The 27,274-nt window shown below is 66.0% G+C and overlaps 2 protein-coding genes across 4 annotated transcripts in view; one reads left to right on the top strand and one right to left on the bottom strand.

The window, feature by feature from the left end:
- The window catches only part of BAIAP2 (BAR/IMD domain containing adaptor protein 2), a 38,322-nt gene extending 35,113 nt beyond the window's left edge, over positions 1-3,209 (top strand). For all 3 annotated transcript variants that reach the window (XM_030962281.1, XM_030962277.1, XM_030962280.1), the window contains one exon: positions 1,670-3,209. In XM_030962281.1, coding sequence (XP_030818141.1) covers positions 1,670-1,739 — 70 coding nt within the window. In that variant the 3' untranslated portion in view covers positions 1,740-3,209. The remainder of the gene's footprint in view (positions 1-1,669) is intronic.
- A 450-nt stretch (positions 3,210-3,659) lies between these two features.
- On the bottom strand, positions 3,660-24,991 carry AATK (apoptosis associated tyrosine kinase). Its single transcript, XM_030962308.1, is given in 16 exon segments — positions 3,660-5,727; positions 5,890-6,117; positions 6,309-6,435; positions 6,437-6,478; positions 6,598-7,345; positions 7,347-9,656; positions 9,738-9,887; positions 10,012-10,133; positions 10,776-10,860; positions 11,472-11,605; positions 11,681-11,768; positions 12,162-12,280; positions 12,374-12,453; positions 13,293-13,434; positions 14,325-14,458; positions 24,875-24,991. Coding segments are annotated over 16 exon segments (4,623 nt in total). The 5' UTR covers positions 24,960-24,991; the 3' UTR covers positions 3,660-5,698.
- Between the last annotated feature and the right edge of the window lie 2,283 nt (positions 24,992-27,274).

Genomic DNA, 27,274 nt, shown 5'->3' with positions numbered 1-27,274 from the left:
GCCTCTGCTGCTCGCCCCGCTGCCGTGGCTGCGCTTGCCGGGATGCTGAGCTGCTCTGCCCCCTCTCCCCGTAACCGGCTCTTTGGTTGTAGGTGTCCGCCGGCCCCAGCCCTGCCCGCACTAACCGCAGGTTTTTTGAGCAGCTTTTTTTGTTGTAGACTCGTCCCAGGAGCCTCCTGGTCCTGGCCCCAGGGATGGGATGCAGGAGCCTCCCCAGGAGTCCAGACCTCCTCCTCGCTGGCACTGCAGAGCCTGGAGAGCTCCTTCCCCGTTTCTCTTTGATCCATGAGCTGCTTTCCCTGGAGCTGCAGGCTCCATCCCAAAGGCTCTTCTCTGCCAGTACAGAAAGAGTTAAATGAGCCCCTGGTGACTCATCAAAGCAACTTTTCCTCTCCCTCCAGTCCTGAGAATCTATTTTGGCATCTTGGGAGGGAAAGTGATCTAAGCAGCTGCATTAATTAGGTGTGAAATTAATTACCCTATTTTTAAGCAAAAGTCATTTCTCTTTTAAGGAAAGAAAAAGCAAATGTGGAGAGGTGAGGGATGGCAGAGGTCCGGCCTGGGGCTGACAGTGAGACCCTGTCCCAGAGGGGTGCAGGTCCCAGCATCTTCCTCCTGCTCTGGGAGATGGCTGGGGACATCCCAAAGCTTTTGGGGACATCCCAAAGCTTCTGGGGACATCCCAAAGCTGCTCGGTGCAGGTGCACATGGTAACCACAGCACTTTACCTGAACCCACATCAGGGGTAGCAGGGCTGTGCCCCCATGGTGGGTGACCAGCAGAGGCCCCGCTGTGGGACCTGGCCTGGGGGGCTGTGGCCATTGCTCCCTCCGGGGACAGAAGGATTGTGTGGCTCCTGGGGAGGGTTGGGGGCAGTGGGCAGACAAGACAGAGGGGCTGCAGGGAGGGCAGGGGGTGCTTGGGGCTCCCCAGGCAGCCAGAGGGACCCCCAGAGCTGCCCACACCCCCCAGGAATTAACTCCTGCTGGGAGAGGACAGAGGGGACCTCCTGGAGAAGGGGTAAGGATGCTCCCCGTGGCAAAGGAATCCTTGCACCCTGTCCTGGCCAGGTGACGATGGCAGCAGGAGGGTGCTGGGGACACCCCAGGTAGGTGAAACCCAAGGTCAGCCAGTCTGGGCCCTGCACTCTGACAAGCTCATCCAGCTGTCCTTAGTCTCCCACACTCTTCCTTTTGGGTATTAACTTCCCCAGAGGCAGCACAAGGCTCTGCAGGGAGCTGCCAGCTCTGCCCTTGGCCAGGAGCGAAGCCATAACCCCCTGCTCCAGGGCTGGGTGACCCACAGTGCTCCCACCTATGGGGAGTGCTGGAGTCCAGCCTTGGAGGAGGCTGGAGCAGCTTCATCAGCCCTGGCCCCCCTGGCATCCCCAGCTTTAGGCTGGAGGAGAGCCAGGTAGGAGAACATCCCCCTGCAGCTGGGCTCGGCTCATCTCTGACCCACCACGGCTTGGCTGGGAGAGGAGCAGAGTTGTGGGGGCAGCTCAGGGAGTGGGGCACCTGGGCTGGGGGCTCCACAAGGCAGAGCTTTTCCAGTTTAAGCCCTTCCCAAACGCTGCTGGTTCTGGGGTCTCGCCAGTCTCGCTCGCTGTGCCGGTGCCCTGTTCTCTCCAGGCCTCCTGTTAACCCTTCCTCTTCCTCTTCCTCCGCAGGAACCCCTTTGCCAACGTCCAGCTGAAGCCAACGGTGACAAACGACCGCTCGGCGCCGCTCATCAGCTGATCCGGGAGCCCTGGCGCCCGCGTGGCACTCGCCACCTCCTCATCCTCATCCTCCTCATCCTCCTCCTCCTCGCTGCTGCATGTCCAGCTTCCCAGAACTCCATTTCTAAGCGGAATTTATTAATCCTGCTGCTTTGAAAGCCAAAGGCTCAAACTAGTGCCCTAGTTCTCTCTTCTCTAGACTCCCTCGGTGGCAGAGGGTCACAGCGCTGCCGTGTCACCTGTCCCCTGCCTGTGCTGAGTGTGGTGGCACTTCCCGGAGTCAGGGCAGCGTGTCCCAGAGCTGGGGCGGCTCCCAGGCCCAGCAGCAGCTTGCTGTGGGTGGGGAAAGGGGCTCAGCTGGGGAACAACTCTCCATTGTTGGCTCACAGTGCTCCAGGGGGCAGCAAGGCAGAGAGGACAGGGTCCCCCTGCTCAGACGAGAGGGACCCCCAGACCAGGCAGGACATGGGGACATCCCCAGACCAGGCAGGACATGGGGACATCTCCAGACCAGGCAGGACATGGGGACATCTCCAGGCCAGGCAGGACATGGGGACACGCCCAGGCCAGCCAGGCAGGACATGGGGACACCCCCAGGCCAGGCAGGACATGGGGACATCTCCAGGCCAGGCAGCACACCCCGGGCAAGCCAAGGCACGGTGGGTGGCACAGGCAGCTCCCAGGCTCCCACCAGAGCCCAGTGCCCACGCCATGCCTCGGGCTGGGACAGGGCAGGGGGTGCCAGCACTGCAGCCCCCGCTGGGATGGGGCCAGCTCCGCTCCCGGAGCTCCTGCTGTGCCAGGGCTCGGGGTGCTGCAGGGAATTACGGTACTGCTGTAAAATATAAGCTAGGAAAAAACCACTGGTGGAGGCAGGGCAGTGTGGGAGTAAGCCCTGGGGTGCCCCTGCTCTCCCTGCAGACAGGAGCTCCCATCCGGACCTCTTGCTTGGCTGTTTGCTCTTCCTCTATTCCTAGGGCTGCATGAGAGAGAGAGATAGATAGAGATAAATATATATAAATATATATATGCACACACACTTGCTAAGCTTACTGCTGGGGGTGCCCACGAGCAAGGTGGCTCCCACAGCCCTTCCCGCAGCTCCTGAGTGACCAGGGTCACATCCTTGCTCCACACACAGGGAGAAGAGGTTTCCAGGCAGGAACTGTATCTCCCATGGGTGAGGGCTTGAACCCGAACAGAGTTTTTGCTTTTTCCGTTGTATTTCTCCTTTTGCACTCTCTGATCACTGGTGCAGCAGGTCCTGGTGCCCACAGGCCGGGCACGGGGTGCTTGGCTGGGCACTGGGCAGGGCAGGGAGCGTCCCCAGCCCAGGGGGCTCGGTCCCAGTCGGACGTGGTGGCTCATCTCTCCTGTGTCCCCTCTGATGGGGCTTCCAGCTCCACTGCAGGAAAACAGCTTCTCCTGTGGCTGCCCAGGCTCCAGCTCTGCACGAGGGCTCCCAGCTCCATGATGTGCCTCCTCTTCCTCTCCCAGGACTGGAGCAGATGGGTGGGGGGCAGAGGGGGCAGGGGTGAGGGAAAGGGCTCTGCTGAGGGGTGGGACAGTGGGTGGGAGAGGGCTGGTGGTCACAGCCCGGGGTGGGGACAGGCCTGGGCTCCCCTCGGCCACTGCGGTGTCCTCTTCCACCCCCGTGCCAGGGGCTGTCCCCTGGGCCCCCAAGCTGCCCCCCTGGCTCCAGCCAGCCCCCGGGGGCTTCGCTGCACCTCCTGGCTCGGTGGCACCTGTAAGATGTAACCTGAAATAATTTTTTATGAGAAAAAGTAATTTATGAGCAATTCAACCTCCCCCAGCCCTCCCTCCGGCAGCATTTTCCCTGGCCAGAGGCTCCTGCCTGGCCCTGGAGCGTGGCCGGGGCCCTCCCGAGCTGGCTCCATCCTGGCTGCTGGGCAATGATCGGGGCAGGAAACGGCTTAAGATATTTTAAAAACTTTATTATTGGCCCGATGAGATTTGACACACATGCTGGGAGCTGTATGGAAATCAGCACTGATAAAAAATACAGCAATTATGACCCGTATTGAGAAAATAGACCATGTAAGAAGAGCCTTTCTATTAAAAAAGTTACCCAAGCCACAGCTCTGTCCTCATCCGCCCTCCGGGGCCGGGACCTGCGGCGCCATAGACCAAACCCAGGGTGTGGGGGGGGCTGGGCCAGCACCCCTGGGTGCCAGGGGCTGAGCAAACCCCTCCGGTGCTGGGGTGCAGGGGCGGGGGGATCAGGGGGTAGGAGGGTGGGTGCTGTGGGAAGGGAATCCCAGGAGCATCCCAGTCCTGCATGGGGAGCAGCCCTGGTCAGGGCAGGGGGTGGGCTCCTGTTGTAAAGGATAAGGAAAAAGCTTGGGAGAATTGGGGTGGGGCATTACAGGCCAGGTGGGGGCTTAAATAAAACTCTTAAATAAGCACTCATTGCTTAGTAGGGGGGAGGAACCAGCAGTGGGGGTATGGGGTGGCATGGCCACGCTGGGGCTGAATTGGGGTCCCCCAGGGTCCTGGACTGGGGAACAGCCCCTGGCCCCCACAAGAGCCTCCTGAGCACCGAGGGCACTCCAGCTGGGATACAGCTCCAGGCTGGGCTGGCCGTGGGAGAGGGTGGGAGAAAGGTGGGTGGGGATGGGGACACCTCTGCCAGCACCAGTGCCAGGCTGGGGTGGGGACAGGCTCATCCCAGGGGTCCTGGTGCCAGGGCTGTGTCCAGCCCAGGGTGGCACCATGCTGTGGCATGGAGCAGAGCCCCTGGCACCAGCCCCATCCCACATAGGTGCTGTCTGTGCAGTGTCCCTGCACGGGGACACCCGTGTGCCCTCATGCCCCTACACAGGAGCCAGGACAGGGGCAGGGGCTCAGGGGGGACATTTCTCACCTCAGGGTTTGGTCTATAGACCCCAAAAGGAACCAGCCCTGAATTCAAGGTTTCGCTCAGCTCCGCTTACTTCTATTTCCTTCCGGAAGCTGGAATTGCACAATTATCCTAAGCCTCGAATGAATTAAAAACAAAACAAAACAAAGAAAGAAACAAACAAACAAAAAAACCCCAAAACAGAACAAAGAACCACGAGCGCGCCCCCCTCCCCCCGCTCCCCAGTAAGTCTCTTTGGCAGCAATAACTTAAAATCGCGTCAATGTGGGTTCAGTCAACAGCAAGTTTTGGTTTTGGGGTGGGGTTTGGGTTAGGGTTTTTTAATAATTTTGTTTAAATACAAAAATAGTCAGGTTGGCGGGTCCCGGTGGGGGATACTCCCTCCACAACCAGCCCTCCACGTGCTGCTCCTCACTACAATGGGCAAGGGTCCCAGCACTCCTCAGGGTCCCCAGCTGGGACTGAGCCCTGCAAACCAAGGGAGGGGAGCTCCAAAGCCATGGGGACCGCTCTGGGTAGCCGGTGGCACCCCTGGCACAGGGAGTGACATCCAGAGTGGCAGCAGCCAGCGGCCCCTCGGTCAGGAATGTCGTGGAGTGCCTCTGGGGCAGCCATGGGGCAGCTGTGGGGCCGCTGTGGGACAGCCAAGCTGCCACAAGGCGCAAGACTGAGCACGGGGCACAGGGAGGGGACAGCCCGGGGGAGAAGGGGTGTGGGGGACAAACTGCCTCGGGGAGCACATGTGGGCAAGAAGCCAAGGGGGAACTTCACTGGGGAGGACACTCGGCAAATGTTAGCAAGGTCAGGGCACTACCCTTGAAACGCTATAATTTATATATATATATATGTATATATATATATATAAGTGTCTATTTTACACGCACGCTCACAGCCACCCGCACGCGCGCACGGCGTCACCGTCACCCACCGCCTGGCCCCGCGGGTGCCGCGCCGGCCCCGCTCCCACTCGAAGCAGCAAACGAGTTCCTTGCGATAAAATCTGCCTAAAACTGAACTGCCCAGCGGGGTCTGGGAGCCCACGGGCGGCCCCCGCGCCGCCCCGGTGCCAGGGCAATGCCGGCTGCGTCCTGGCCGGCTCACTCCCGGTCACCGTCTTCGCTGCTGCCTGCAACGAGCAGAGAGAGCCATGTCCGGACCCCCGTGGGACATCCAGCCCTTTGCAGGGTGACCGTCCCCACGGGGCACAGGGACAGGGCTCACGGTGTGGATGGCACTGGGACCCCGCCGCTCTGGGCACCCACGGAGCAGCACCCCGAGGGGGACTCACCTCCTATGGAGTCCATGTCCGAGTCGGAGACGTGGGTGATGGAGAACCGGGACACCGGGGCAGGTGAGACCGTGAACCGGGAGAGCTGGATGGGCAGCACCTGTTTCTGCGGCGGCACCAGGGCGGGCACGGCCGCGGGGGGCTCCGCCGGCGTCCCCGGCAGCGAGGCCACCAGGGACTGCTTCACTGGCATCAGCGGGAAGTCATCGTCCCACTCGAAGCCACCGCCTGGGATACAAAGTGAGGGGGCTGAGCCCACTGTGAGCCCCATAATCTCTAACCCCATCACCTCATAAGTGGCCCTCCATCATCCCATAACTGCTGTCCCCATGACCCTATAACTGTCTCCCCATGCTCCCACAAACGCTGCCCTCTCACCACCCCACAATCCGCCCCATGAGCTCCTCCTGGTCTCTTACTCTCTTCCGAGGCGTTGCCGTCCGAAGAGTCGTCGGAGGCTCCGAGCCTGTCCGTGGGGCTGGGGGGGCTGCCACTGGCAGGGGGCTGCCCCGAAGGCGAGGGGGGCTGCCCCGAAGGCAGGGCGGGGCTCCGGGAAGCTCTGCTCAGCCAGCTCCCGCGTGGGGCTTTCCTGAGGATGGGAAAACAGCAGGAAGGAACCTCACCGGGGGCTCGGCTGGAGATGGCTCCCACCACCAAAATGGCACGGAGCCGTGCCCAGTACCCGGCTCGGTCCCCCAGGGCACCTACCTGGTCGAAGAGGTAGATGGTGACATCGTCGTAGAAGGAGACTGCCTTTTTCTTGCGCTCCAGGTCCTCGCAGAAGGACTCGGACAGCAGGCTGGGCATCTTGAGGAGGCTGCGCAGGTTCCGGCCACTCTGGCTCTCGGCCACCACGATGGGCACGGCCGCCGGCTCCTCCTCACTCTCCTCGCTCTGCTCCTGGATGTTGTAGCAGCGCAGCTCCTCATCCGACTCGTCGCTGTCTTCCGTGTCCTCCTCCTCCTCCTCTGGCTCCTCGCGGCGCTCGGGGGCAGCCGGGGCCGGGGAGAGACCTGGCGGTGATTCACCCGCGGGGAGCAGCGTGCTGGGACCCCCCGGCGCATCGCCCACCCCGGACACCTCCAGGGGCAGCCCCCGCTCCCCAAGCCCCAGCACGGGGGTCACAGTCTGTTTGTCCCCCACTGTGGCCCCCCCAAGTCCAGGGACGCCCTCGGACACGCAGGTCCCTCCAACAGCTGATGGCTCCCCAGGGCTCGCTGGCACCGGGGTCAAGAGGAAAGTCTTGGGGGCCACAGAGCCCGGCGGACAGGTGTCTGTGTCAGGGCGCGGGGGGCTGCCCGGCACCAGCCCCGTGCCAGCGGGGCTCTGCTCGGTGCCAGGCACCTGCTCCGGCGAGCTCCCGGCCCCTGTGGCCACCCAGTCCCCCTCCAAGGCCACCGCCGCCGGCGTGGGCACCGCCACCGCGACGCCAGGCGCTGCCGGGGGGCTGCCGGGTGCCCGGCGGGTGCAGCGGGTCCTCTCCTCGCCCCATGTCCTGCAAAGGGGAGTGGGGACCCTCCTGTGCCTCCGGGGTGCGGGACCCATCGCTGTCCCCCTCGTCCTTGTGGCCGCGCTCGGCCTCGGCGTCGCAGTCGGAGAAATAGGCAGAGTCGCGGTAGGGGCTCTTCTCGGCCAGGCCGGGCGCCTCGGGCCCCGGGCTGCTGGGCAGCCGCGTTTCGGGGGCCGCAGCGTCGCCCTCGCCCCCCGGCAGCCCCGGGGCCGGCTTCCCCAGCTGGCTGAAGGCCTCGGGCTCTCGGGGCTCGTGGGGCTCCTTGAGGACGAACTCGGGGGACTCGTTGTTCTCGGTGTCGTAGCCGCTGTCGAGGGCCCGGGCCTGGCCGGCGGGCACGAAGGCGCCAGGGCTGAGCACCTCGCAGGAGCTGCCGGTGGAGGGGATGTCCAGCGACTCCAGCGAGTCCGGCGTCCCCACCTGCTTCTGCAGGGACCTGAGCGCCGGGGCCGCCTCCGCCCGCTCCGTGTACTCCCCGGAGAAGTCGGTGAAGACGCCGGAGGTCAGCTCGGCCGTGTCCTCGTCGCTGCCCTCGTCCACGCTGGGGAAGCTGCTGCTGGAGAAGGTCTTGTCCGGCGTCCGGTCGGCGTCGCTGGCGGCACAGGCGCCGCTCTCGGCCACGGCCTCGGCGGGCGCCTGGGCGGGCTCCGCTGCGGGCTGGGCGCCGTCCGCGCCGGGCTGGCCGGGGCTCGGGGCGGCCGTGCCAGCCGTGGGGGGCGGCCTCGCCCGGCCCCGCGGCGGCGGGGGCGGCGGGCTGCGGGCAGGGCTTCCCCCGGCCGAGCTCTCCTCAGGGCGGGCATCGCGCGGGGCCCCCGGCGCAGGTGGCGGGGCCGCGGCGGGGCCCCAGGGCGCGGCGGGGCTCTCCGCCAGCGTGCCGGGCTGCGCGGGGCCGCTGGGTGATGAGTCACGGCCGTGCCAGGCCTGCCGCCGCGGGGAGGGCGAGCGGCACGGGGAGGAGGAGCCGCCGGCCATGGCGGGGGGCTGATCCTGCCGCGGGCGGAGGAAGTCGTGTCCCGGCGGGGACCCCCCGAGCTGGGGCTGCCCGCGGGGCACCGTGCCCAGCGGCTTGGCCATGAGCCCGCGGAAGGTGATCATGCGGCGGTAGCACCAGCTGTCGCCGGCCGGGGGCTCGCGGGGGCTGCCGCCGCCGATGTTGTTGTTGGAGGAGCTGTTGGAGGCCCACGGGTGGCGCTGAGGCGGGGGGCTGGCACCGGCCGCCTGGGGGGCGCTGGGGGGACTCTCCTCGCCCAGCTCCACCGCCACGCAGTCCGGAGGGGCCCCGCTCGGGCCCGCCGTGCCCCCGTACCCCGGCGGGCTGTAGGCGCAGTTCCCCGACGGCGAGACGCCCAGCGGGTCGGCAAACACCCCGGGCTGGAAGGCGGGGACGGGCCAGTCCTGGCCGCCCGGCTGGGGGGGCTCCTCCTCCAGCAGGTACCCCTCGGCCCCGTGGCTGGGGGACGGCTCGTAGCCCCGCGGCTCCTGCCCGGGGCAGGGGTACGGGTAGTACTCTGCGCACTCCCAGGAGCCCTCGGCCGCGGGAGCGTGGCCCAGCAGCGGCTCCATGCTCAGGGACACCGTGGGGCTGCCCGAGTCCGAGTCGTAGGTGCCGCCGCTGCGGCCGCCCTGCGCTCTCCAGCAGGCCGGGGCCCGCGGGGCGCCCCGCTCGCCCGCCGGGCTGTAGGTGCACATGGCGTAGTCCAGCTCGGCGCTGCCCTCGCCGGGGCCCTCGATGCGGATGTAGTACTCGCTGCCCAGAGAGGGGCTGTGGGCGCCCAGGATGGGCACCACGCCGGGCGCCGGCACGCCGGGGCAGCCGGACACCTTGCACTCGTAGCAGGACGGGGACACCCCCAGGCTGAGCCCCGCCGTGGTGGCTGGGTAATAGAGGTCGTGGTAGCGGGCGGCGCTGCTGGGGCTCAGGGACCCCAGGGGGGCCTGGAAGTGCTCGGTCTTGGTGTGCTCCCACTTGTACTCGAAGTTGAGGCCGTGGCTGGTCTCCATGACAGTGAGGATGTCGTCCCCGTCTGAGGGGAAACCGTCGGCCGAGAACTGCTCCAGCAGCGGGAAGGACGAGAGCTCGGGGCCGTGGTGGCTGCCGCTGGCGCTGCCGTTTGGTTTCATGGAATTCCAGCGCTTCTCGAAGTCCTCCTCGGCCTCCGTGGCTCCCTTGGCGCACAGGTAGGACAGCAGCAGGTGCACCTCCTCGGCCGTGGGGCGCTGCTCGGGCTGCAGCCAGCAGAACTGCATCACCTCGTACCTGCCGTGGGGAGCGGCCAGCGTCAGCCCGGCCCCCGCCCGTGCCGCGGGGCAGGGGAAGGGGGCACCTCGGGCTCCTCACCAGCGCTCCGACAGCGACAGCTTCAGCTGGGGCTTGGGCAGCTTCAGCTGCTGCTCCTTGATGGCGTAGGCCAGCACTTGGCGGTCGGAGTAGTGGTCGTAGGGCTGGCTGCCCAGCTCAAACAGCTCCCAGATGGTGACGCCCAGCGACCTGCGGGCATGGCACCGTGCTGGGGGTGCAGGGAGAGCCCCATCCCGCCCCCTCCGTCGGCCCCAAAACCACCCCGGCGCACCCCGTGAAGCTGCAGCCCCCCGTGCCCCCCAGAGCCGCTCACCAGACGTTGCTGGCCTTGGTCTGGTCCACCACGAGCAGGTTGCCGTGCACCTCATCGATGAGCTCGGGCGCGATCCAGCGCAGCGGCACCCACAGCTGGTCGGCCGTCACGAAGTAGTCGTCCTGCCAAGTGTGCAGGGTCAGTACGAGAAGAGAACGTCAATCCATGGCGTCAGGGACCGGCCGTGTCACCATCCTCTGCCTCCCCAGCCTCCATCGCTGCCCCCTGTGCCCCTTGTTGCCCCACATCTGCTCCCCGTGCCCCTTGTTCCCCCACATCTGCCCCCAGCCTGTCCTGCCCTGCTCCTGGCACCTACTGTCCCCTGTTGCCTCCCCTCCTTCCCCCCTCTGCCCCTCTGTTCCCCCACCTGAGCCCCTCCAGACCCCCAGTTTGGCAATCCCAGCTCTGCAGGAGCCGTGGGCAAACTGGAGCAGGACAGAGACACAAATGGACGGGTGGGCAACCCCAGGCTGTGCTGGCAGCTGCCTGCAGGGTCCTGTGCCTGGCAGAGGGGCCTGTCTGGACCAGCCCAGGCAGTGTCACCCCATTGGGTGGGTGCCAGGGCACACTGAGTGGCACTAAGGGTCCCTTGCAGGGTGGTCTGAACCCCCCTGCACCCCAGCAAACACAGGGACATCGGGGATGGGGATGTGTGCGTGAGGGTGGGGGAAGGCTCATCGGGTCTGTGCCAGGGTGGGAAGGGGGGGGTCCCGCGGGATCCCAGCGCGCAGCCCCAGCCCCCTCCTCCCTCCAACCAGCCTTACTTTGTACTTGCAGTGCGAGAGCCCGTAGTCCCCGATCTTCACGGTGAGGTCGGCGGTGAGGAGGCAGTTCCGCAGGGCCAGGTCGCTGCCAAGCAAAGCCGGAGCTGTCACCGGCACCGAGAGCTCGGCGGGCACCGGGACCCGGCTGGGGCGGCCGAGCGGCGGCGGGGCCGTTCCCCGCCCGGTGCGGGCGTGCCCTAACGCGGCTCTCAGTGCACAGCAGGAATGCCTGCGCGGCCCCAGCCGCGCCGCTGTCCGTCCGTCCATCCGTCACACGCCGAGCCAAGCAGAAGGCGGCTGTTCCCGGGCAACGTGAGCCCTGGCACGGGGCCGGGCGGCTGCTCCGGCACTGGGCGGGTCGTGCAGGGGGGCACAGACAGGACCACCGGGGCTGGGCTGCCCTAGGGGAGCCCCTCTCCAGCGCAGCTGGGAGCCCCATGTCCCCCTCCCGCAGCTCGAGCACCCTTGTGGGGACCCACCTGCAGAGCCAGGCTCGGGTGGGGACACTCCGGTGGCCCCCGACGGCAGCGCGCCCCCTCCTCAACAAAATCACTGATGCTGGAGTCTCCGTCTGCAACTCACTCAGCACCAGGATATTGTTGGGCAAGAGGAGCAGTGGTGGGGCAGGAGCACTGGCACCTTGGGGACCCCCGTGCAGACCCCTCACTGCTCCCCCCAGAAGGCAGCACAGCCTACCTGTGGATGTAGTTGTTCCTGTGCAGGTGCAGGACGCCGCAGGCCACCTCGCACGCCATCCTCTGCAGGGTCAGCAGGTCCGGGGTCATGGCCTCGGCCCCCCGGCAGCTCCGCAGGTACCCCTTCAGGTCACCCTGCGGGCAGTGCCACTGTCACCCTCCGTGCCTGGCACCCCGGGGGCACCGCGGGCAGCGGGCACAGGGACTCACCAGCGGGCAGAACTCCATCACCAGCAGGTACGGCGTGACCTCGGCGCACTGGGCCAGGCACTGCAGCAGGTTGGTGTGCTGGAGGGCTCTGCGTGGGCACAGCAACGGGGGAGTTTGTGCACCACTGCCCTGCCTGTGCCAGGGGGATGGCAGCAGTGCCCCAGGAGCCATCATCCTGCCTGCACCACAGGGGCTGCCGGGAGCGGGTACCAGCACGTCCCAGCGCCCAGGATGTGTCACAAAGGGACATTTGTTCAGCTGTGCTGGGGCAGGAGCAGCCCTGTGCCCCCCCCTGCTTGGCCCAGCTCTGCCCATGACCTCACTGCTGCCCCATGGCATGGCTGTGGCCCCACAGAACTGTGCTGCCCCAGAGCAAGGGGCAGACATGGCCCTGCCCAGCAGCTGCAGGTGGCACAGAGTGGATCTGCCCCCATAGCACAGCATCCCCACTCCCAGCACTGTGGAGTGACCCCAGAGGTACCTGTAGGGCTGTGCTTCTTCCAGGAACTGCATCTGGTCCTGCACACTGGCACTCGCCTTCAGCTCCTTCACCACCACCTGGGTGCTGCTGATGCCCGAGTTCACCTCCCCCAGGAACACCTGGGGTGAGGGACAGGCTCATCCCTCCATCCACACCCCAAACCCCCCTGGGACAGCCAGGGGAGTGGGAGGTCTGGGGGTCCCTGGGCTCACCTTGCCAAACCAGCCATGGCCGATCTCCTTCAGGTACAGCAGGCTCTGCCGCCCCAGGTCCGCCGACTTGAGGAGCTGCACTGTAACAGAGCCCATCCAGCTGCCTGCATGTCCCCCTGCCCGCACATCCCCCTGTCCCCCTGCCCGCACATCCCCCTGTCCCCCTGCCTGTGCTCCCCACCAGCCCCAGCCAAGCCCTGCTGTCCTCACCGTGCCACCCGGTGCCAGGCCTTCTGCCACCCCAGGATGCTCCGGAGCATCCATCCCCAGGAATCCTGCATCCCAGGCATCCTCGTCTCCAGGCATCCTCCCACGATCAGGGGAGGATCAGTATCAGTGGTATCACTCAGGGTATCAGTGTCCCCGAGCGGGATGGCAGCAGAGCTGGCTCCCTGCCCCTTCTCCTCCGCAGGGTGTGCAGAGCTGAGCCCGGCACAGCGCTGGCATTTAGCCCCTTCCCAGCCCCCCCGGCACAGTCCGGCCCCTCGGGAGCCCATGCCAAGGGCAGGCAGCAATGGGGCCATTGTTGGTCCTTTCTGCACCCCCCCCGTGGCCATTCTTTGGGCAGGGAGTGACACGGGGTGGGAGGGGGCACAACCAGGCACCCCCCACATTCCTCTCCCACTCAGGGCCTTGTTTATATGGGACAGGACTCATGGATGTCACCGCTCGGGGTGGCCGTGTCCTGTCCCAGCCCTGTGCTGCTCCCCTGGGCTGGACACACAAGAGGGACAAGAGACCCTCGAACAGGGGGACCCTGCAGCGCTCCCCAGGGAACTCAGCCGCCTGTCCCTTGCCAGGGCTCCCCTGGACCTGTCCCTCCACCGCAGGGGACACGCAGCATCCCCACATCACCCCGTGCCCAGTGAGGAGAGACCCCAACCACGGCATACAGAGGTCCTGCCCCGCCCTGGCTTACCTGAGCGCCCCGGCTGCTTGGCCATGGGCAGGGACACCTTGGTGAGGGGCAGCACATAGACCTCGGGGCCATGCTGGGGGGCAGGCGAGCCCTGCGCCGACAGCTCTGTCACGTAGTCGTCCCCCTCGGCGTTCTCAAACTCCTGGTTTGGGGTGACACACCGAGCAGAGACAATGACCCCGTGGGCTCCCCAGTGCTGCAGTGCCCCGCACACTTCTCTGCCCCGACAGGCTTATGAAATCCCCCCCTCCCTGCTCACCAGGCACAGCCTCCCCACCGGCCATCCCATTACCTGTCTGTGCCACCCCGGCAGCCCCCGGCTCCCAAAAGCCGCCCGGGCGAGCAGGTAGGACACGGTGAGCATCTCTCCGTGCCAGGCTGTGCCTCATGGCGCTGCCGGCACCGCCAGCACCGCGCCGTGTGCCATGTGCCGCCGCGGGCCATGCGCGGACAGCGGCGCGGCCGCTCGCACATAAATACGAGTGCGGGGGCACCAGGGGGTCACTGTCCCCCCCCGGCACAGCGAGGTGCTCCGGCGGTGTGGGACGATACACAACACCCGGCGTGTCCCCCCCAGCCTGACCCCCTCCCGCCGCGGGCGCCTCAAGCCTCCACAAAAATCTCAGCAATTAGGGAAAAAGCGATTTCTCGGCACATTCTGTGCCTGTGAGGTCAGGGTGCCTCCCACCCTCGGGGGCGTGCGGGTGGGACCGGGCCCTTAACCGTGCCGTGGCATGGCCGGGAGCATGGATGGGTCAGGATGCGACCCCAAGGATCCTGAATCCCACAGATCCACGCTCTGTGGAGCAGGGATCCAGGATGCCACCCCAGGGTGCTGAGCCACACAGCCCCCTGAACCCCTGCTGAACCCCTCGCTCCAAGCGCTGCTATCCTGAACCAGGACACATCCAGCTCTGGCACCGGGGCGGAGAATTCTGCACCAGGAACCTCCAGACACCTCCATCCCTCACTGGGTCCCTGGTTAGAACCCCCCACCCCGGCCTGAAACCCCCCCCAGGCCCCTCAGCTCACCTTGAAGCCAATGTCCCCCTTCTTGCAGCACAGACAGGCCAACATGAGGAAGATGAAGGTGAAGAGTCCCGAGAAGGAAACGGCCACAACAGCCAGCGAGGAGGACCAGGAGAGCTCACTAAGGGGGGTGCCGTCTGTGGGGACAGGAGGTGGTCAGGGCTGGGGGCACCGGGGAGGGGTCACGGGGCATGGGGAAGGGACACGGCTGTACTGGCTGGGCACTGCATCCTCTGGGCACCAGCACACCCCAAATCCCAGCACCTGCCACCCACTCCAGCTGTGCGGTGTCCCACGGGGTGGCAGGGCACACGGTGGCCATGGTGGCAGGGGTGGTGGCCGTGTCACAGCTGCCCATCCCCAGCAGGCCCCGCTGCCAGCTGCAGCTGCCACATTACTATTCTGCCCGGAGCCTGCCCAAACAACCGGCGCCGTTGTGGTGGGAGCAGCCGGAAGGTCGTGGCACTGCCAGCGGAGCCCCCCAGAGCCCCGCGGTGCCCGGCTGGGACAGTGCCCTGTGCCCAGCCAGGAGCCTGGCACAGACCCCACCGGTGCCGTGCTCCCTCCCTGCTCACCAAGCCCCTGCCGGGGATGCTCGTGGCACACACGTGGCTCCAGCACGTGGCCCACAGAGCATCCCCATCCCTGTGCCCTGGCCACGCTGCCCTGCTCCAGAGCTCCAGCTCGGGCTCCCCTGTGTCCTTGAGACTGGCACCTGAAGGGCACCGGGGCTGGGGAAGGTTCTGCTGCCTTGGTACGGGGCACTGGCAGCACCCGCTGTCCCTGGGCACTGCCCGGCACCACGCAGGGTGGGCACAGGGCACCCTGGCTCCCAGCATGGCCCCACGGGCCTTGGCACAGCCCAGCCATGCCAGGGAGCAGGGAAGGAGCTCCAGAGCCATCTTCTGAGGCTCGGGATGCAAAGCGGAACCTGGGAGGAGCGGGGGGCGGCGTGCCCCCCCTTCCAGCTGGTTTCCATGGTGAACACACTTTGTACCGCCAACGTCACCATTTTCCCTGGATAGTGGGGCAGCAAGAGAGAAAATGACTCACTGAAAAGAGCCTTTGAACGGCAACAGGAGCAGAGCACGGGGACAGGAGCCCGTCCCAGGGAGCCGTCAGCTGAGCTGCCCCTCAGCTCGGGAACTGGAGGTTCCCAGAGAGGACAACAGGCAGTGACATCCAGCTGGTCCTGCCTCAGTTTCCCCACCTGCACAACCAGAGACGAGACCTGGGAGCCATCACCAGCCCAGACCGGGCAGGGGCACCACCACTGCCATGACCCACTGGCACCTTCCCTCTCTGTACCCACAGCAATGGGGATGGGAAGTGTGGCATCATCTCAGATGCCAAATTATCCCAAATCCAGGTCAGCTGCACCTGCAGCAGCAGCTGCTGGAGCACTGGAGTGCAGGGACACCCGGACATGATGGACACCAGGACACAAGGGACACTGGGGCACAGGGCTGCCTGAGCGCGGCCTGAAGTACCCCAGGACCCTCAAGAGAAACCAGGGCCCCCAGCACGTCCTGCCCTCCATTCCCAGCCTCTGCCTCCCACTCTGCCAGCAGGAGTGAGGTTCCCCTGGCACCAAAGCCATGCCCTCCCCTGGCACCAAAGCCATGCCCTCCCCTGGCCTTCCTCACCACAGAGCTGCTCCGTGCATCCCCCAGAACTGTAGGGTCACCCACAGCCCCTCCACCCAGTGACCCCCCATGCCAGGGATCACCCACCCAGCCCTGCATAGGGCACTGCTGGGCCTGCTGGGCCTGCTGGGGCTGCTGGCCATGGGGCTGGTGGCCGTGGGGCTGGTGGCCATGGGGCTGGTGGCCATGGGGCTGGTGGCCGTGGGGCTGGTGGCAGCAGACAGGCCACAGCTCCAGAGACACTCACCCAGCGTCACCCCCAGCCCTGAAAAACGGGAGCAGAAGGGACACGGGGGAAGGGGGGGGATGCTGGATGCAGTGAGGTGCAGTGGGGTGTAATGGGGTGCGGCAGGGTGCAGTGAGGTGCGATGGGGACAGTGGGATGCAGCGGGGTACAATGGGGTGCAATGAGGTACAATGGGGTGCAGTGAGGTACAATGGGGTGCAGTGGGGTGCAGTGGGGTACAATGGGGTGCAGTGAGCTACAGTGGGGTGCAGTGAGGTACAATAGGGTGCAGTGAGGTGCGATGGGGGGCAGTGGGATGCAGCGGGGTACAATGGGGTGCAGTGAGGTACAGTGGGGTGCAGTGGGATGCAATGGGGTGCAGTGGGATGCAGTGAGGTACAGTGGGGTGCAGTGAGGTACAATGGGGTGCAGTGGGGTGCAGCAGCCGCCCTCCCACCCCACGGAAGGCACCGCGCAGCCCCGCCCGCGCTGTCCCCCCCGCCTGTTGCATCGCCCACCCGGCGCAGGTCTCGGCCCCAGCGCGGCTCCGAGCGGGGCCGGGCAGAGCCCGGGGTGTCCCGGTGCCGCCCCCCCGCCGCCGCTGCTGACTCACGGCCCCGGGGCTGCCGCGGGCCGGCCGGGGCCCCGCTCTCCGGCGGCCGGCGGGGCGGTGCTGCGGCCGCCCGGCGATCGCGGCGGTGCCGGCGGAGCCCGCCCGGCCAGCGGGGCTGACGTGTGCGGAAGGGCCGAGCCGGGGCTCCCGCGGAGCCGGCGGCAGCTCGGGGCTCCCGGCCGGGCGCTGCCCCGGGCTCCGGGCACGGCACGCCCCGACCCCGCTCCCACCGGGCTCTCGCTGCAGCACCTACCGCCGTGCCTCAGTTTCCCCACTGGTTGTTCCCAGCTGCCCTGGGAGGGCTCGCAGGGTCATCCAGGAGGGGATGGATGCTGCTCTGGCTCCTTGGGAACATGGTCCATACATCCCCCCTTCCCTCTGGCCGCCCACCGCGGATTCCAGCCCGGAAACTGCCGGATCCTGCTGGGCGAGGTTGGATTTGGGTAGGGAGAAGGGCAGGATACGGGTAGGAAGCAAAGCAAGATTGGGGCAGGATTTGGACAGAAGCACAGCAGGGTTTAGACAGGGAGCAGGGCAGGGCTGGGGCAGGATTGGGATGGGATTTGACGATCAAACTCTCACGTCCCTCAGCCCCTCCGGCCACGGGCTGCTCGCTCCCATCCCAGCCCCATCCACTCTCCCTGGCATCACTCATTAATCCCCGTGCCCACGGGCAGCTTCCAGGGCAGCAATTTCACAGCCCACAGGACACGCTCTGCTCACCCGCCGCTGCCCTTTGGGGTGTGAGCACGGGCTGGGCCTGGGGGCTGTGCAGCTCTGGGGGAAACTGAGGCACCAGCAGGAACCACCCTGGCTGCTGTGGGATCCAGGCAGCCCCTCACCACAAGCAGGAGCAGGGAGCAGCACCCTTTATCCCCATTGCTGGAGACCTTTTCCCACCAGGAAGAGCCAGAGCCATTGGAGCAGCCTCTCTGGTGATTAATAGATCAGTTAATTGTGAATTCCAGGCACGCCTGGCTAATCCCTTCTCCTTCTGTATCTCTTAACGTGGCGTATTTCACCAAAAGGATTGATTCTGCCCTTTCATTCTGGTTTTACCATCTAGGGCTGAAACAGCAGCAAAAAATAAATAGGTGGAAAATAACAGAAAATCATCCATCATTTTCTGAAGCAAGGAAATAAAAACAAGGATTGTGCTAGGGACAGGCCGGGCTCTGGCGTTGCTGCGCACACACCACGCGTGTCAGCCTGATTAGGGACAAAAAATCAAGTTCCTCCATCAAAGCCCGCCCTGATGCAGAGCCAAGAGCCAACAATTCCCTCTGTTTCCACAGAAAATAATACTAATATTATTATGAGAATATAATTATTATAATGCAATTCTAATAATACTATAATAATATATAGTAATAATAATAATATAGAGTAATAATATATTATTATTATATATAAGATATTATAATTGTGTATGGAATTGTATATAGAATTATACATGGAGCTACATGTATTGTATTTTTATATATAATTATATAGTCTATCCAGATTATAGAATTATTAGTATTATAATAATATATTGCAATAAAAAAAGAAAATAATATTATAAAAGGCATGCAGAGCAAGCTCAAATTGATTATTTAAACTGAGCCTGTTGTTCTCAGTGAGCGCTGTGCAGCCCATCCCACACTGCCCAGGCAAACCCGCTGTCCTGAGGGACTGGGAGAGCCCCGGTGTCCGGCAGGGATCCCTCCGTGCGGCCCGGGAATGCCGTGCCGGGGCAGTACTGGGGCAGTACCGGGAGTACCGGGCAGTACCGGGGCAGTACCGGGGCAGTACCGGGGCAGTACCGGGGCAGTACCGGGCAGTACCGGGCAGTGCCGGGGCAGTACCGGGGCAGTACCGGGGCAGTACCAGGGGAAGTACCGGGGCAGTACCGGGGGCAGTACTGGGGCAGTACCAGGGGCAGTACCGGGGCAGTACCGGGGCAGTACCGGGGCAGTACAGGGCAGTACCGGGGCAGTACCAGGGCAGTACCGGGGGCTGTACCGGGGCAGTGCCGGGGCAGTACCAGGGCAGTACCAGGGGCAGTACCGGGGCAGTACCGGGCAGTGCCGGGCAGTACTGGGGCAGTACTGGGGCAGTACCGGGGCAGTACCGGGGCAGTGCCGGGGCAGTGCCGGGCAGTACCGGGGCAGTACCGGGGCAGTACCGGGGCAGTACCGGGGCAGTACCGGGGCAGTACCAGGGGAAGTACCGGGGCAGTACCGGGGCAGTACTGGGGCAGTACTGGGGCAGTACCGGGCAGTACCGGGGCAGTGCCGGGCAGTACCAGGGCAGTACCGGGCAGTACCGGGGCAGTACAGGTCTGGGCAGTACCGGGGCAGTACCGGGGCAGTACCGGGGCAGTACCGGGGCAGTACCAGGGGCAGTACAGGGGCAGTACTGGGGCAGTACCAGGGCAGTACCGGGGCTGTACCGGGGCAGTGCCAGTACCAGGGCAGTACCAGGGGCAGTACCGGGGCAGTACCGGGGCAGTGCCGGGGCAGTACTGGGGCAGTACTGGGGCAGTACCGGGGGCAGTACCGGGGCAGTGCCGGGGCAGTGCCGGGGCAGTACCGGGGCAGTACCGGGGCAGTACTGGGGGCAGTACCGGGGCAGTACCAGGGGCAGTACCGGGGCAGTACCGGGGCGTACCGGGGCAGTGCCGGGGCAGTACCAGGGCAGTACCGGGCAGTACTGGGGCAGTACCAGGGCAGTACCGGGGGCAGTACCAGGGCAGTGCCGGGGCAGTGCCGGGGCAGTACCGGGGCAGTACCGGGGCTGTACCGGGGCAGTACTGGGGCAGTACCAGGGGCAGTACCAGGGCAGTACCAGGGCAGTGCCGGGGCAGTGCCGGGGCAGTACGGGCAGTACTTACCGGGGCAGCGGGGCAGTACCGGGGCAGTACCAGGCACGGGGCAGTACCGGGCAGTGCCGGGGCAGTGCCGGGGCAGTACCGGGCAGTGCCAGGGCAGTACCGGGAGTACCGGGCTGTACCGGGAGTACTACCAGGGCGGTGTGGGGCAGTACCAGGGGGCAGTACCGGGCGGTGCTGGGGGCAGTACCGGGGCAGTGCTGGGGCAGTGCCAGGGCAGTACCGGGGGCAGTACCAGGGCAGTACTGGGGCAGTGCCGGGGGGCAGTACCGGTACCAGGGCAGTACTGGGGCAGTACCAGGGGCAGTACGGCAGTGCCGGGCAGTGCCGTGGCAGTACCGGGGTCGAGCAGTGGGCAGTACCGGGGCGTACGTGGCAGTGCCGGGCAGTACTGGGGCAGTACCGGGGGCAGTGCCGGGCCAGTACCGGGGCAGTACCGGGGCAGTACCGGGGCAGTACCAGGCACATGGCTCCGACCCACCGAGGCTCGCAGAGCCCGGAGCCTTTACGTAACAGCGGGAGCGGCAGCGCGAGAGGGGCGCCCTATTTATATCCCAAACGCTTGTCGCCGTTATGAAACGAGCAGCTCTGGCTCCGGAGCACGGCCCGAGCAGGGGGAGGCCGGGGGACAGGGGTGTCCCCTGGCACGAGAAGGAACCCGGGCTCAGGGCCTGGCTCTGCCCCCAGCACGGCCCAGATCCCACTGCCCCAGCCCCGAGCAGGGCTCAGCATCGAGGATGCTCAGGACACGGAGCTGGGGAGGGCCTGGCACCTCCCTGCCCCACGTCCACCCTCGGGTCAGCCCGTGGTGCCCAAATCACCTGCAGGCATGAGAACACACAGACCAGGGCGGCTGGAAAATCCCTCCTTCCCCACAGCGATGGCTGAGGGTGGGCAGCACACAACCACTGAGGTATTTTGGAAAGGTGAAAATGGTGGCTGACATGGCGGCTGGGCAGCAGGACACCCTGGCACGGCTGGGACAGGAGCCTGGGAGCTGGGGGTGCCCTGCCAGCCAGGGCAGAGCTGTTCCACTTACTGCGTTTGCCCACACTGGAATTTTCCTTCGCTCCAGTAATTAAAACAAACGGCGTTAACCCCGCTGCTGGCACCAGGCTGCAGGGAGGACGTGGGCACGGCTGGCACAGGGGGAGGGGTAGGGAACAGGATCCCCCCAAGAGTCTGGGCTGTGGGACAGTGGTTCTGTGGGAAATCCTGGGAAATTCCCATTCCTCCAGTGCTCAGCCCTCCCAAACCCACAATCCCCATGTACTCACTGTCCCTTGGCCGGTCCTGAGCTCCACCAGGAGCCTGGTGCCAGCTCTGGAGCATCCCAGGGTGCTCCATGTCCCCTCAATGTCCCCTCAGTGTCCCCGGCCATCAGGGCCTGGGCCGGCCCTCGGAGCTTGGCCAATGGCAACGATGGCAGTGGCAGCCCTGAGACGGCTGCACCGTGCTCCGATGGTGCTTCCCGGGCTCTCAGGGGGATGAATGCCCTCAGGAGATCGATTTTCCTGCCAGTGGGCACGCTGAGTCAGCACAGAGCAGCTCCTCTCTGGGCCAGCCCTGTCACCCTCCAGCCCTGTGACACGGCTCAGCCCATCCCAGGGAGCAAATTCCCACTGGGGATGTGAGGGGCAACTTGCTGGGGCAGGAGCACGTCTGGAGCCCTGGAGTGGCAGCAGTGCATGGCCAGGACCATTATCCTGCATCCCACCACCCCTGGATCCCACCGTGCCACCATCCCTGCATCCCATCATGCCATCACCCCTGGATCCCACCGTGCCACCATCCCTGCATCCCATCATGCCACCACCCCTGCATCCCATCATGCCACCACCCCTCGACCCCACGACCCCTGGACCCCACGGTGCCACCACCCCTGGCAGTGCCCCCAGCCCTGTTCACTTGCCGGATCAGTGCAGCAGCACGGGGTGGGAACAGGCTCAGCCATGGCACCAGAGCAGCCCAAGTGCCCCTCTGACCCAAATCCTGGGATTTTCCAGCCCAGCAGTGGGATGGCGAGGAGGTGACGTCACACCAAGGCAAAACCTGGGATGCTGCCTGGCTACAGGCACTGAACACTGAACACAGACCCCGGGTGGGTGTGAACCCCCACCTGGCACAACGCTGGCAGTGCCACTGCTGCCCCACATGCCCCGCTGTCCCCGGGGCGCCAAGGCTCGGCTCGGGGGCACCGCAGCCCTGCTCTGGCTGGGAGGATGGTGCCAGGGAGGGCAGAGCCACGGGCTGCCCTGGCACAGGGTGTCCCAGCAGGGCTGGGAGTGCCGGGCAGGGAGCCCGTGAGTCACAGCCCCGCTGCCCCCGGCGGCGCGGGGCCCTTTCAACCCCGGCACGTTAATTTCTGCTAATTGGCCCTGACAGGGATCGGTGTCAGCGTTCCAGAACACACCCGCCCGTGTGCGTGGGGCAGGAGGGAGGGAAGGGAGAAGGGGGGAGCAAAGTGGCACCCTCAGGGAGCAGGATCCTGGCTCTGTCCTCTCACCGAGCCAGGTGGGGCCTGGCTGCCCTGTTGTGCCGTGCCAATGCCATTCCCTGTGCCAGGACAGGGGGTTTGCCACATGCCATCCCACTCTGCCTGCCCCTGGCATCCCTGTGGGCACTGGGAGTCACCTCCTGGCTGTGTGCCCAGCTCCTGCTGCCCTCCAGCCCAGAGGGCCATCCCCCAGCAGGAGACATGTGGCAAGACAGGACAGCGGGCACGGTGCTGCCACCTCTGTCACCTCCCAGCCAAGGAGCTCCTGCTGCCCTGCCCCAAATCCCCTCGGTGTGTCCAGTCCCAACAGCACCTTCCCCTGCATGGTCTGGTAAGTGCCAGAGCGTGCCTGGCCCTGCTCTGGGTTGCCAGGGTCCTTCTGTCTGCTGTGTCCCCTTTGCCACCAAGTCCTTTCCCATCCTTGTGCCAGGAGCAGCCGGAGGCACCGGACACGGAGCACCAACACTCACCGTGCTGCTGTCACTGAGTGTCACTGGGGCCCTGCGTGGCAGCAGGTGCCAGGTGGACCCAAAACCACAGGGCTGGGGGGACCCCCTGCCCTCCCTTTTCCTCGACTCCCCAGGGCAGGGAGTGGGCACCCATTTCCCCCTGGAAGCCCGGGAGATGTGGGGGGCACGTTGGGGCAGGCAGGGATGGGTCATGCCCCACTGGTGGCTCCAGTGCTCCGTGCAGGAGCATCCCCAGGCCTGGCCTGGGAATGGGTGAAGAGAGATGGGAACCACGAGGCTGCAGGGCTGGGACCCTCCCCCAGAGCCCCCAGAGCCCCCAGAGCCTGGAAGGGAATGAATCCCTGGCAGAGCTGATGCTGACATCCCTGATGCAGATGTTGGGAGAAGCCAAATCCAGCAGGTGAGGCTGGAACAGGAGGAGCTGCACTGGCACATCCTGTGGCACCTCCACCCCAGGTGACACTGCGGTCACTGTCCCACGCCACCAGACCACCTATGGCCCAGCTTCCAACCGGGCATTTCCAGGGAAGAATGCAGGACCAGGAGGAAGGAGATGCTCCCCTCAGCAGCACCAGGGCCCCTGGACCTCTCCTGTGCTGTCCCAGCTGAGGTGCCAATGTGCCCTACAAACTGCTGCCTCCAGTTCCTCGCTGGCACAAGCCACCCCCAGGGAGCCGGGCTGGCACTCAGGCAGGAGCTGCTGCCACATGGACCAAATCCACAAAGCCGTGAAATCCAGAATCTGGTTTGTTCCCCCCTTCAATTCCTCTCCCGGTGCTGGTGGGTGGCAGCTGCACGGCAGCGCCGAGCCCTGGGCCTGGCAGCGCAGCACAGGCAGCGATGCAAACAGGGATGAAGGCTTTTGAAACCAAACCTGCCTTGAGAGCCCCCGGGCCGGCAGGATTCTCGTGGAGCGGTCACACCAAAAACCAAAGCAAAATCTCCTCACGGGCTGAGCCGGGCGAACGGCTCCGTCCCGACACTGCCGCATTTTGGATGTAAATAATGAGATTTCAGAAGCAAATAACGAGCGGCTGGGGACAAAGTCCCCGCTCGGGGAGTCCTGGTGCGGCTCATTTCCAAATCCCCCCACGGATTCCGACCGTGCGCGGAGCGGCGGAGGAAGGAGGGACCGGGAAGGCGGCGGGGAGGATGCGGGAGCCCGGCACCGACAGCCGGAGCCTCCGGCACCGCCGCGCCGGCACGGGCACCGCTCCGCCGCCTCCGCGGTGCCGGGAGCGGCGGCACGGACCCGCGTTATCCCGGGCTGGTAAACAAAGGCCCGGAGCCGAGCGCCCGCCGGCCGCTCCCGCTCGGGGTCCCGGTGGCCGCGCGGTGCCAGCCCCGCACCGGGAGGGACACGAGGCGGCGGCGGGGGCGGCGGCGAGGGGCGGCTGCGGCGGCCGCAGCCCCGAACACGCACCGCAGTCGCCAGCCCCGCGCTGCTCCGCGGCTGCAGCATCTTCCTGCAGCTGCGCCGCGGCCGGAACACGGCGCTTACATAACGGCGGCGCCCCGAAACGCCGCTGCCCACCGAGCCCCGGCACCCACCGAGCCCCGCCGGTGCCCCAGCCCCGCGGGGACCCTCAGCCCCCCGCTCCCCGCCGCCGCGGGGCTCAGCCCCGGCTCCGTCTTCCTCCCTCTCACCATCACCATCCTCCCTGTTGTTATTATTCCGTTCCGAGCCCGGAGATGCCTTCAGAGGCAGCGCAGCCCCGGGATTCCTCCGCGCTCCAGCCCGCGGAACAAAATGCCGCCCGGCTGCGGCAGCGAGCCCACCGCACCGCCACACCGGGGGACACCCGCCACACCGGGATGTCACACGGCCACACCGGGATGTCCCACGGCCACAACGGGGTGTCCCCCTGCCACACCGGGATGTCCCACGGCCACACCGGGATGTCCCACGGCCACAACGGGGTGTCCCACTGTCACACTGGGGTGTCCCAGCACCCCACCGGGATGTCCCACCGCCACACCGGGATGTCCCAGCACCACCCCGGGGTGTCACACGGCCACATCGGGTCGGCTCCGGCTGTCAGAGCCCGTACAGTGACATTGCCGGCGATGAGGGCGCGGGGATGCTCCGCTCGCGGCGCAGCGCGCTGCGGGGATGCTCGTTCCCGGTGCACCGGGAGGGCAGCGGCGCGGGGCTGAGCCGGGCACACGGCGGAGCACCGGGGGAGGCTCGGGGCGCGGGTCCGCCGGCCCCGGGGCTGCGGCACTTACCGGGGTCGAAGTGGGAGCTGAAGGCGAGGCTGGGGCTGAGGAAGGCGGCCGCCATGGCAGCGGCGGCGGCGGGGAAGCGGCCCATGGCGCGGCGGCGGCGGGAGCCCCACGGCCGCCGGCTGCCGCTGGCCCCGCGCTGGGCACGGCGGCGGCGGCGGCGGCGGCTCCTCCTCCATGGCGGCCCCGCGGCCCCGCGCCCCGTGCCCCGGGGAGGGGCCGCGCCGCCGCCGAGCAGCGGGACCGGGCGGGCGGGGGCGGCAGGTGGCGGAGCCGCAGCCCCGGGACCGCACCGGGACCGGCGTCCTCTCCCCCGGGATGAGCCGCCGCCGCCCCCGCGCGGTCCCGCCGGGATGGATGGGGGACCCCCGAACAGGGACGGGACCCCAGAGGGGCAGCGGCCACCCTGGAACGGGAGCGGGACCCCCCGAGCAGGGCCGGGACCAGGCAGGGGCTGGCACCCCCGAGCGGGGACAGGATCCCCCCGGGAGCGGAGCTGGCACCCCCAGAGTGGGGACAGGATCACAGGATCCCCCGGGAGCGGGGCTGGCACCCCCCAGAGCGGGGACAGGATCACAGGATCCCCCGGGAGCGGGGCTGGCACCCCCCAAGTGAGGAACTGCCCTGGCGCTGACCCATCCCGGGCACCGCCGGCTTCCCACACCTAGGGATGGGAAACAGGGACGGGATGGGCAGCTCTGCCCCCAGCCAGCCCCTCAACCCCCTGCCAGCCCCCCTCACACACACCCCACACCCCATCCCTGCCCCTGCAGCCCAGCACAGCCTCACCCTGCAGCCCCCCAGTCCCATCCCGAGGGGAGCAGAGCCCCCCAGCAGCCCCAGGCAGCCCCAGGTGTGGGGTCTCCTCTGGCCGGGGGGCTGCCCCATGTGGGGCCATGGCTGGGCCTCGTCTGCTCGACGCTACAGCCCCGGCACATGGAAGTGTGTCCTCCAAACACGGGTGCTCCAAAACCCAACAGTCCCAATTCCCTGGCAGGGAACATCCCACGGCTTCACCCCCACCCCTGGCAGCTCCCAGCCAGGCCCTGGCAAAGCTCTGGGTGCCACTGGTCACCGAGCACACCTGGGAACCAGGCTGGACTTTCCTTCAGGGTCATGGCAGGACAGTCCTGTCCCATCCTGTCCCATCCTGTCCCATCCCATTCCTGGAAACCCCCTTGTCCCAGCCCTTGCTGGGCTCAGCTCTGAGCACGGGGCTCACACATCCCCACCGCCAGTTTGAATATTTAAAGCCAAATTTTGCGTACACGATTAATTTTTTACAAGCCTTCAAGCCTGCACAGAACAGCACCACACTGCACATGTCACGTTGCCACAAATAGATACAGGCCTGGAAAAATTACCGGCTGCTGGGAGAATAAACACGTTGGAGCCAGTTTCTCCCTTCTCCCCTGCCTCCACATTTCTCTGCTCTGGAGCAGCTCTGTCCCACAGGACCCCCAGTCCCTCTGCCAGGGCTAGCAGGCTGATGCCCCATCACTCATTTTGGATACCCCCAGCGGGGTGCAGCTCATGGGCATCCCATTGCTCCCGTCATCCCCCCCCACTGGGTCCCTGCTCCTTTCTGGATGTGCAGAGAGCCTTGACCCCACATGTGGGACATCCTGAGCTCCATCATGAGCCCTCCTGGGCCTCAGAGCAGCTGAACAAAGGTGGCACTGACCTGGTACAGCCGCATTCACCTGGTGCAGAAGCATTTGGGTCTCTTGGTGCTTTGGTGCCATTGGTGCCCTCTGGACGAGCCATGGTCCTGTAGGAGTGGGTGGCCACTTGCCCCTGGGGTGGTTTTCAGGGCCAGCCCCACTCTCTGTGTGGCTGAGCCGGCACTGACTGAGTCACAGCCAGGTGGGATGGGGTGGGCGGCTGTGCTGAGCCCACCCCAGGCACCCACCGGGCCCAGCCACCCCCAGCACCCCGAGCACACTCAGCTGGTCCCAGGGGGGGTGGGACAAGGACGAGCTGAGGCCTCCCTGGCACTGGGAAGAGGCAGGGGGTTCAGTGAGTGGGAGGGGATAAAATCACCCGATGTTGTGTTGGGGGTGGCAGCCCCAGTGCCCGGTGTCCCTTCCCTCCTGTGTCTGGGAGAGGGTGGGATGGGGAGGAAAATGAGGATGAGGATGGGGATGAGAACTGGGATCGGTGGGGATGGAATTGAGGATGAGATGGGAAAGAAGACAAGGACAGAGATGGACTGGGGATGACACTAGGACAGGGATGGGTGAGAAAGGAGTGTGTGCCTGCCCAGCCCTGCTGTGCCACCCTGCCCTCCTTGGGAAGACCTGGAATCCCCAGCTCAGCTGGGACACCAAGCACAGCAGCCCCACGCCCCAGCACCCCCGTGCCCAGGTGACACCCCCATAGCCCCATTTGGCACAGCCAGGA

The sequence above is a fragment of the Camarhynchus parvulus genome, chromosome 18 (assembly GCF_901933205.1).
Source record: "Camarhynchus parvulus chromosome 18, STF_HiC, whole genome shotgun sequence".
NCBI classification, from domain to species: domain Eukaryota; kingdom Metazoa; phylum Chordata; class Aves; order Passeriformes; family Thraupidae; genus Camarhynchus; species Camarhynchus parvulus.
Note: the sequence above shows the minus strand (reverse complement) of the source record. Positions and strands in the feature narration are given on the sequence as shown.